The sequence below is a fragment of the Salarias fasciatus genome, chromosome 9 (assembly GCF_902148845.1).
Source record: "Salarias fasciatus chromosome 9, fSalaFa1.1, whole genome shotgun sequence".
NCBI lineage: Eukaryota > Metazoa > Chordata > Actinopteri > Blenniiformes > Blenniidae > Salarias > Salarias fasciatus.
In genome coordinates, this window is record NC_043753.1 from 12,827,258 (window position 1) to 12,837,397 (window position 10,140).

The window sequence follows — 10,140 nt, forward strand, 5'->3', positions numbered from 1 at the left end:
TCCTCTCAGCGCTCACAGGCCCGTGCCTAAATAATATATGAGCAGCCTGGAAAGAGCCAAGTGTGTGTTAGCCGTGTAACTCGGCTTGGAAGTTAACGGAACGTAATGAGAAGCGATCTCGCCGACCGAGGTTGCCAGGGTGCGAACTTGCACTGAAACATGCAGCGTGCCCGCTGTCTGACCACGTCTAATCGTCACCCCTCCCTCAGCTTCACCCTGTGGGTACCCCGACATCAGCGGTGTCTGCCGGGCTGCAGGGTGTGTCAATCATTCATGAAAAGCGTCCCACCATCTCAAGTTTCCTCTGGGAGAGGAGTGGGAGAGGAGGGAGTAGGGGGAAGGAGCTCAGGGGTTAAAGATAACAGGATTAGGAGGGCAGCACGCGCACATTATACTGTAACACAGCACTGACGTTTCCTTTTTCTCTGTTTACAGACCTAAAGCTATGGTGGTGAAGAGCAAGTCACTGGAACCTTCATTCCAAGCTCCATTCTTCTGAGGATTAATCAAAGAGTCCATCAACAACAACAACAACAACAACAACAACACCCCAAACAGCAACACATTGAAAACGTTCTCCATTTACCACCAAGGGATATTTAAAATCTGCCAAAATAACCAAAGACGGCCTTACCTGAATCCTGCGGACCCCTCTTCATGTTGGCACTGAGCGATTTGTCTCGTCGTCATTGGTGGATTTGTTGCTCACCTCCTGTTATGAATTCTAAAATATTTACCGTTTGGTTGGCTTTAAGTCTTCTACACGATCACCACCAGTATGGATTAACACTCAAACAGACAATCTAACCTGGAAAGCAGTTCGACCTCTTCATTTGACTGTCTTCGCCTCCTGTGGATCACTGAGCTACCGCAGCTGAAATGGATGCAGCCGCTGACATCTGGTTGAGGTCTTCAGTTTGGATTGTTGCATTTTGGACACCGCTCTACTGCCATTCCACTCTGGCACCATAAGAGTCTTTGAAAGATGGGAAAGAGACATTGTATCAGTTGTGTGTTTTTTCTTTCCTCTGAAATCATGGAAATATCGGTCACCTAACGGGACAGCAAAGGTTTTTTTTTTCTTCTTTTGCTTCTGTTCAGTTTGGATGTATATTTTTTTCATTAGGAGGATTCTGCAGACTTGCGTTTTCTCCCGTTGGCAGTAATGTAGGCCTGTTTGGAACGATCAGAGTTTCTTTTCTAAGGGTTAAAGCAAGGCACATGAAACATTTGGAAACTTGGATCGCTCAATGATTTAGTGCCTTCTCAAACAAAGTGAAACTAAGGGGAATATAAATACAAAGCCACTGGAGGAGGTGCTCTTATTTCGATAGCATGGCAGCGGATCACAGCGAGCTGCTGGCCGAGATGGCGACAGTCGGGCGTCTGAGCGCCACAGAGCGGCTGAAGCACGCTCAGAAGCGCCGGGCGCAGCAGCTGAAGGCCTGGGCGCAGAGTGAGAAGGATGCGGCTCGAGGGTCCAGGGCCAAAGCTGATAAGAAAAAGCCACGCACTTCCAAAGTGACATTCCCCAACTCCATCACCCTGCTGGACGCAGCTGCCCGCAATGACGTGGAGGAGGGTGGGTACAAACATGCCAACATGTCTTCCTGGAAAGTGTTATTTGCCACAGTATCAGTTTTTTTTATGTATCAGTTACCTGTTGAAGTCCAGGAGAAGCTTGGGGATCTTTCTGTGTGACATTTGCAATTACTGATCTGCTCATAAGTGTGAATGTGTGAGACTGTCTGCTTTCACCCACAGTCGACCCGATCAGCTCGTCACCCAAAGGAAAAAAAGATATATATATAGTCCCATAAAAAAGTTTGGGCAACCCTGGGAATTTTCATTTATAGTTCATTAGGTGTTTGGTTCACAATTTCATTTGGATTTATCAGATAACTGTTGGACACAGTAATATTTCAGTTGTGAAATGAGTTTTACTGGATCAACAAAAAATGTGAAATTTGCATCAAAACATAATTAGATTGGTGCATAAATTTGTTAATTCAAACAGAATAAGCACATCGATATTTAATCGAGCCTCCTTTTGCAAAAATAAGAATCTCGAGACACTTCCTACAGCATCCAGTAAGTGTCTGGATTCTTGATGAAGGAATTTTGGACCATTCCTCCAAAATGTCTCCAGTTAAGTTTGATGGCGGCTGAACATAAACAGCCCTCTTCAAATCATTCCACAGATTTTCAGTGATATTCAAATCTGGGTACTGGGATAGCCATTACAGAACAGTGTTGCTCTACGTGAATGCCTGTGTAGATTTTAATATATTTTTTTATATATAAGATGACAACAACCCAAAGCATTGCTTGGGGTTGTTGTCTTCTTGAAATATTCACCTCCAGCGTAACTTCAGCTGTGTGACTGATTGTTGAACATTGTTCTCAAGAATCTAATGATATTGAATGTAATCCATGTAATTCATCCTCAACTTTAACAAGACTCCCAGTATCTGGCCACACAGAATGCCGTGTTCTTTCACCACCATTACGCCCCTTTTCATGACCAAATTAATCAGTCTTTCATTCATCCACAGCACCTTATTCCAAAATGAAGCTGGCTTTTCCAAATGTGTTTTTGCATAACTCAAGCAACTGTTTGTGGTGTGTGTGTGTGTGTGTGTAGAAAAAAACTTTTTCTACGTCACTGTCCCATGCAGCTTCTCCTTGAGCAAAGTGCACTGACTTGTTGAACGATGCACATTGACACCATCTTTAGCCAGATGATGTTGTAAGTCTATGGAAGATTTAGAATCATACATTTTTTAGAAGCATACATTTTCAGTAAGTCTTTCAAGTCTCTTATGCTGCTGGTGATGAGAGCATCAAATGTAAATATATCAGTTGGCGCTTAATGTGTTGTCCTGGGTTCCTAATACTGCTTCTTCTAACTTACTTGTAGTTATGTTGCTTGCTCATTTTCCTCAAACACAGGCAGATTATTTCACGAGGCTCTGGAAAACCCAAGTATTGTCTGTAAGCAGTGCATCAATAATTTATTCTGGATTTGTCGCAGCTTAGTTGTAATAAGCTGGTCATTGTATTCTCAGCTGCAGGATCAGCTATTTATAGCTCAGAGTCTTTTCATTGTCCACTGTCATTGTTGCAGTCATGAATTTGATATCATTTGCTGTCTTTATGTCGAGGGTGCGTCCCAGGTGTTTTAATATTTATATGGATGAGATTCTGTGCAGGTAGTGAGTCACAACGCTGTGTGTGCTTGTTTTTCTAGTGAGGCAGCTGCTCAACAGTGGTGTCAGCCCAGATCTAGTCAACGAGGATGGACTGACGGCCCTGCATCAGGTACACACACTCATCGAGGAAGTCACCAGCGCAGTGGCAATGCGTGATCTGTCACTGGCCTCAAGTCGTGTTGACTGAAATACACAACCAAGCTAAAGATATGGCTGTGGGCTGTTGCTGCTCAACTATCATGCTTTCATTCTGTTTATGGTATTTCTCAAACACAGTCATCTCAGAATAGCGCTGTATTCTGTCTTGGATTCAAATTTTATTCAATATAAGCAAATGAACTCCACCCACGCTTTCAGCTCTGGGTGCTGTAGCTCCCTCGGTTGCGGCTCCATTTACTCATCTTTTCTAGGCTGGGTGAGTTAAGGATGTACCTGAATAGAGCAATAATTTCTTAGTATTACGGTGCGAAACTTGTGGTTAGCCAATCAGAAGCAGACTAAACTGCATCATTCTGTTACCAGCCCACAATAAATAAGACATACTGAAAGCCCTGTTGGAGTCACATGTTTTACATTTCAAATGATTTCACAAGTGCTACTACAGGGAAGACCTGTTTTGTAGTCAAAACGATGACTCTGCAAGATTTCCAGTCTTTACAAATATCTAGTTTTGTATTGGAAGTTGCAGTACGTCTTCAGATATGAGAGGGAGTCCATACGTTTGATTTTTTAAAGTTGTTTTCAAAGCCACTTGATCTCTTTAACTTGAATTAGACAGCGAATAAACACTGCCACTTGCCAGGAGGTGATACACGCGCTGCCTTAGATTAGACAATGTGATACAAATAGTGTGTGATTGCCCCTCAGGATTTCTAGGTCACCCTCCGGTGTCCTGCAAGTACATTCTCAGCTTCAACTATTTGTTTTTATTATGTCTGGACTTTAACTTATCTTGTGTGTGTTTACACATGTAATATCTCTCCAAATGGCAATTTGAGCGTCAGAAAATAGAAGGGTGAAGGCAGCTCTCCAAAGCTTACATACCTCTCCTAGATAAGTACAAATTTAGAACCATGAAAAAGTTCCTTGTTTTGTTGGTTTAGATTTTAAAAGACTCAAACATAAAACACCAAATTTGCCATTATGATTACACAAACATTTTCTTTTTCTGACAGCTCTTCCTGCCTTCTGTCCTTTTTATTTTTCCTACTAAGTTAATTTGTGCTCATGAGAGGAGTGGTTGTTGCCACAGAGAACTCTTTATTAAAGTGGATGCTGCTGCTCTCGCCTTTGGAAAACTTGGTGTTTGCACAGCAGCGGGTTGAGCCAGACTTTTTTTTTCCCCTTAACTCGGTTTATTAATCCTATCTACTTGTGCATTGTTTGTCTATACTTGTTGTGTGTCGTATCTGTGATTATTACTCATATGTACACGTGATTGCTCCCCTCTTTCCAGTGCTGCATCGATGACTTTATGGAGATTGTGCAGTGCCTGCTTGATGCCGGTGCCTCTGCGAACGCCTGTGACAGTGAGCTGTGGACACCGCTGCATGCTGCTGCCACCTGTGGACACACTGGACTGGTGCAGCTCCTGATTCAAGCGTGAGCGGACCTTTGAAATGTGTTGTAAAATGTTATCAAAGGGCAGGGATGTTAAATAATAGTGATTTATAAAGCTTGTTATTTTACAAAACATTGTCGTAATTTCAGCATAACACACTTTACTTCATTTTTCCCTTCATGCAGAATGGATATTATTATTTAGATTACCGAGACCTTTTTATGAACATGGTGGAAACATGTCTGCAGTGCAAGTCTTGAGTGTGCAAGTGTGTCATTTTAACAAGGTTCTCTTCGCATATGGAAACACGGATGAATGCGTGCTTGTTTTCAGTTGGGTGTACGTATGTTTGCTTTCAGTGGGGCTGACCTGCTGGCTGTAAATGCAGACTGTAACATGCCCTATGACCTCTGTGAGGATGAGGCCACCCTGGAGCTGCTGGAGATGGCTATGGCTGAACAGGGTCAGTAAGATGAACCATGTCTCATCTGTTACTGACATATGATGTAAATTGTGTTTGGTTTAGTAAGAAAGTTTTAAAAAGTTTACTTTTCTTTCATGTCACATGTAAAGAACAAGTGTTTCCACATCATCTTCCGTATCTGTTTTGTCATAAGTGATTCCCTTTTGGCTACAGCTTGTTCTGTGCTGTTATGGGACTCACAAATTTACACTTTCAGCTCAAAAAGCAAGATGAAAACAGAGACATTTCAACCGAGACTTTAGTAACAACACTAACCACTGAGCCAAAGTGTCATCAACTGGCCTACAACTGCTTTCTACCCACTAATGGTCAATACCTAAAGAACAAACAAAATGTATACATCATGGCACCGGCTGTGTGTTTGCTCACTCGTAACCTTTGTCCTGTGGCGTTGTGTGTTTGCAGGGATAACTCAGGACCGTATAGATGAATGCAGGGGAGCTAAAGAGACCGCAATGCTGGCTGACGTTCAGGCTCTGATCCAGAGTGGGAGCGACTTAAACGCACAGGACAGTAATGGAGCTACGCTGGTGAGGGAGAACACCACGTATAAATGAAATTAAAATAAAGTGTGTGCACACGGTAATTGAGGAGTATTATTAAGGAGTATTCACACAGGGAAGGTTGTTTAAGATTTTATCTAGACAAAACACCCGCTCAATAAAAAAAAATCTGAACAGGGCCTGAGATGTTTCATCTTGAATCTGGTGCCAGCGTGGATATTTTGGAGCATATTATAAATGTGATTTCCACAGTTTAAAAGGGGTTTCACATCTTCATTAGGTCTCCTGAATGTTCTGATAGTGAGAAAATATTAACAATATTGTGTCGTGCATCCAACAGTAAAAAACGCTAGTTTATTTTTTTTTATTATTTTTTTTAAGAAATACAAAGTTCTCCTTATTTTTACAAAAACATGATAAATGCTCCACTTTGCTGACTTGATTCTTCACTCATGTTTTGTGTGTGTCGAACTCTTCTCAGCTCCATATTGCCTCTGCCAATGGATACCTGTCTGTAGCAGAGCTGTTACTAGAGAACAGAGCTCAGGTTGAGGCGAAGGACTCTGATGGATGGACGCCGCTACATGCTGCCTCCTGCTGGGGACAGGTTAGTACTGCAGCGATTACAAAAGACTTGTCTCTTATGTAAAATCATCAATGTTTTTTTTTATTGTTGTTTTAAATCATAGGTTCAAATGGTTGAACTGCTGGTGGGCCACGGAGCCAGTCTGAACTCAAAGTCTGTTTTGGAGGAGACACCTCTAGGTGAGACAAGACTGTTGATTTCAGTCTTCTCTACCTCATTAAAAACTAGGAAATGCATTTAATTGACTTGACTTTTGTCCCTGGCGGCTGCTCAGATGTGTGCATGGACGAGGAGGTCAGAGCCAAACTGTTGGACTTGAAGCACAAACATGACGCCATCATGAAGAGCCAGGACCGGCAGAAGGGCACGCTGCAGAGACGAGCGTCCAGTACCGGGAGCAGAGGGTGAGGAGGAGCCCAGAGGAGCCACTGGGCGAAAATATGTCTTCAAACACTGGATTAATGTCATGTTTGACTGTATCCTCCCTCCACTCTGTCTGCCGTTTGTCTTTACAGCAAGGTGGTGCGTCGCGTCAGTGTCAATGAGCGCTCCAGCCTGTACCGCCGCGAGCACCACAAAGAGGCCATGGTGTGGCAGGAGCGAGGCCGGCAGCCTGAGCCGCAGGACGATGACGAGGACAGACAGACTGACAATGAGCTGCACCAGCACGCCACTATGGTGATTAAACTCCCTTTTTTTAACTGTTTTTCCTCCTGAGTTTGCTGATTCAGCCTGTGTGTTATGAACCGGTCTCCTTCTCCTGCAGGTTGCTGGTGGTACAGCGGCGTCTCGTTTAGAGGAACTGGAGGCTGCAGACAGAACAATAGTGTCCAGCCTCGAGAACGGCGAGACCTCGGTGTCCCTGGCGTCCTCCGTACCCGGCGAGCAGTGGAGTGGCGGGGGTCGCATGGAGCGCAGCGCTTCCTACCAGCTCAGCCCCGCAGCGGGATCCGAGGGGGAGGGGGCCGACAGCATGACTCGGGAGAAGTCACACCACACCCTGGCTGACCTGAAACGCCAGCGAGCAGCAGCGAAGCTCAATAAATACCCTGCACCTGCGCCACCGCTGCCCGCTCCTTTAGAGGAGGAGCCCTCCGTCGCCGTCGCGGCCGCCGAGGACACGGCCGCTCCGCCTGAGCCGGAGATCCAAACCACGTCCGCCGTGGAGCAGGCGGTCGCCCCCAGCCAGGTGTACTTCACGCCAGCCAGCGGAGATCCTCCACTGCTGAAATTCCGAGAGCCTGAAGAGGAGCAGTCCAACAATAAGGAGCCTTGCTGCGGACTCATGTAGACGACCTATCAGACTCGCACAACCCTGCTGCCTGCAGAAAGCACAAACTGGACGAGTTGCATCCCAAAGTGGCAAACGCCTTTCAAAACACACAAGCAAACATCACGAAGACAGTGAGTTAAGGCCACATCATGCCAATTCTGGTTTGATCTGCACTGTAGTTCATATGAACTGAAGCACAAACTGTGTGCTGGTTTCCTCTCCGCTTATCTCTTTATTTCCAGATCAAAGTACACATTTCAGTCTACAGGTTATCACATTTCTTTTTTCTAAGCATTTTTTTAGAGGCCGCACATTTTGATGGGAGTTGGGTGTTTATGATTATATGAAACAAACTGACACTAAGACTAAGATCTCCTGTTATCACTTCACTTTTCTCTTTTTGTTTGAATATATTTGATTGAAAATCTGACAATGCAGTTATTCTTGAAGGCAAAATTGAATTTAATCACAGTGATTAATTTAGAAGCGGAGGATGAGGCTTTGTTTTTCTGATTTATTTACAGCAATGAAGGACACACATCTAGGATGATCTCAGTACACACACACACACACACACACGCACATCAGGCAGAACATGAACGCCACAGGTCTAATTATTATGTGCATCCAGGTATGATTCACAACGATTATCCAACAGATCCCTACAAGCCCCTCAGTTTGTAAGGTGGGGCTCTGACTGGTTTTTCCAGCACGTCGTGCAGTTGCTTAATAAGAGTGAGACGTGGGAACTTTAAAGCCGAGCTTTATCTCAGCACTCCAACTTTTTGTGATGTTGGGGTTATGTTGCTTGCATTCCCCGCTGGAGCAGCTCCTCCCTGGGATCAGGTAACCCGGGCCAGTGTTCATGAAGCTTATGCCAGATTTTTTTTTTTTTTTCCCCCGTTTGCAACACAACCTCTAGAAGAATTCATTTTCTGCCTGAAAGAGTTCACAACATGTAATATAACAGTTATTCTGATTTTATGGTACATTCATGTAACAATAAGACTTGTTTTGCTTGGTTTATTTAATTTTTTTTTTTTTTGGAGCAAACTTTGTAACCAAAAGATTTATTACTTTCCCGTGCTCAAAGATGCCTACATGTTAATATTTTTATGAGTGCAATTTGTAAATCAAGTGTCTGTGATATTTAAATCAAAAGTAAATTAGCCTATTGTCAAAACTATCAGATCTCTATTTATCTGTCAGTATTTCTATTTTTCTACACTCCGAATGCAGCTGCATTATTTATTCTATCCAACACTGAGAGTACTTTTTCATGGATTAATATAACTCGGATATTTTTGTCTTATCAGATTGATCAAAGATATTTACCTTTATTGTCAAACAAAGCAAAAAAAAAATGTCATGTGATTATTTGTGGGATTACCTGGTGCCTTCATTAGGTGGCTTATTTGATATGGTGTTGCAATGCTTGCACAACTTCCCGCTTGTAAATTTAGTGAGCGGTGGGATTAAATGACTGACCTGATATGAATTTGTTGTATGGTGAATGCACTCCAATTTCTGTATTGCATTTCAGTTTTGTTAGTGATTTTTACTGATCCCTGAAAAACAATACCATAAAAAAAACATGTTTTCACAGAGAGGGTTTTTTTGTATTTCTTTTAATGCAAATGCTTTTTTTACTTTTTGTATATTATATATGTATAATGACAGATCAGAACGGCAGTTACTACTTGGATGTAGATACATATTTAGAATTAATCATTAATTGGAAATATATATTTGGGGTTGTAGAGAAACCAAGGTTTTGTTTTCATAAGATTTTATGTATTTGTATGTTATAAACCAGGCTGTGGGTTTCGTACTTGAAATGTTAACACAGTGTACCATGTGAGAAAACATTGATCTCTTCAAGTATCATCATCATGACCAACTTAAACATACAGTAGCACAGACTTAGTAACTCTTAAGAGTTACTTATACAGTAAGCATGTGCATTGGTCCATAAGTGTACAGTTTTTTGAAAAATTATATTTTATTTAGGTTGCAACAACAAATATACACACATCCAGTGCATAAATCAAATTTAGCAGACTGATATTGAGCCTTGAAAAAAAAAAGTTTTACTTGATGAAAATATGAACTTCATATTTATAAACTGTATTTTATTCTGGATTATTTTGTATATGTAAAAACTAATTTACTCCTCTAAAAATACATGACCTTCCACCAGTTGGCACTAGAGAACTTCCTCACCACACAAAGATTTAAAAGTAGTAACCTATGGTGAATAAGATGTATTGAATGAAGAGAAATGAAGTAATTACTAAACAATCTGAAGTCACGAATGTCGCCCCCTGTGGGAAACTTGTGCACATTTTTCACCCCTCTTCCCATGGCGCCTTTTCTTTCCCTTACATCAGACACTCCGTCACTTTCGGGGCCAGTGTCACGGCCTGTCCTGATCCGTCTGCCAAGAAGCGCCTGCAGCTCAGGAAACACGAGCCTCAAAGCTTCTCATGTGCGTTCCCTTGAAATTACACCAGAATCGTGC

The 10,140-nt window shown here is 42.6% G+C and overlaps 1 protein-coding gene across 1 annotated transcript; it reads left to right on the forward strand.

Annotated features, from left to right (window-relative positions):
• The first annotated feature begins 1,204 nt into the window (after positions 1-1,204).
• Positions 1,205-7,862, forward strand: ppp1r16a (protein phosphatase 1, regulatory subunit 16A). The gene is made up of 10 exons (XM_030100139.1): positions 1,205-1,582; positions 3,251-3,321; positions 4,669-4,814; positions 5,133-5,236; positions 5,663-5,787; positions 6,242-6,367; positions 6,450-6,525; positions 6,621-6,750; positions 6,862-7,024; positions 7,113-7,862. The coding sequence occupies exons 1-10, from the start codon at positions 1,336-1,338 to the stop codon at positions 7,635-7,637; spliced, it is 1,713 nt and encodes a 570-aa protein (XP_029955999.1). The 5' UTR covers positions 1,205-1,335; the 3' UTR covers positions 7,638-7,862.
• The last annotated feature ends 2,278 nt before the right edge of the window (positions 7,863-10,140 follow it).

What these genes read in the sequence shown, in the direction of transcription:
- ppp1r16a (XM_030100139.1), top strand. Translation starts at nt 1,336, where the DNA reads ATGGCAGCGGATCACAGCGAGCTGCTGGCCGAGATGGCGACAGTCGGG. An exon ending in GACTGACGGCCCTGCATCAG is followed by an intron (nt 3,322 to 4,668) that starts GTACACACACTC and finishes CCCTCTTTCCAG; the next exon opens with TGCTGCATCGATGACTTTAT. An exon ending in TGCACCAGCACGCCACTATG is followed by an intron (nt 7,025 to 7,112) that starts GTGATTAAACTC and finishes CTTCTCCTGCAG; the next exon opens with GTTGCTGGTGGTACAGCGGC.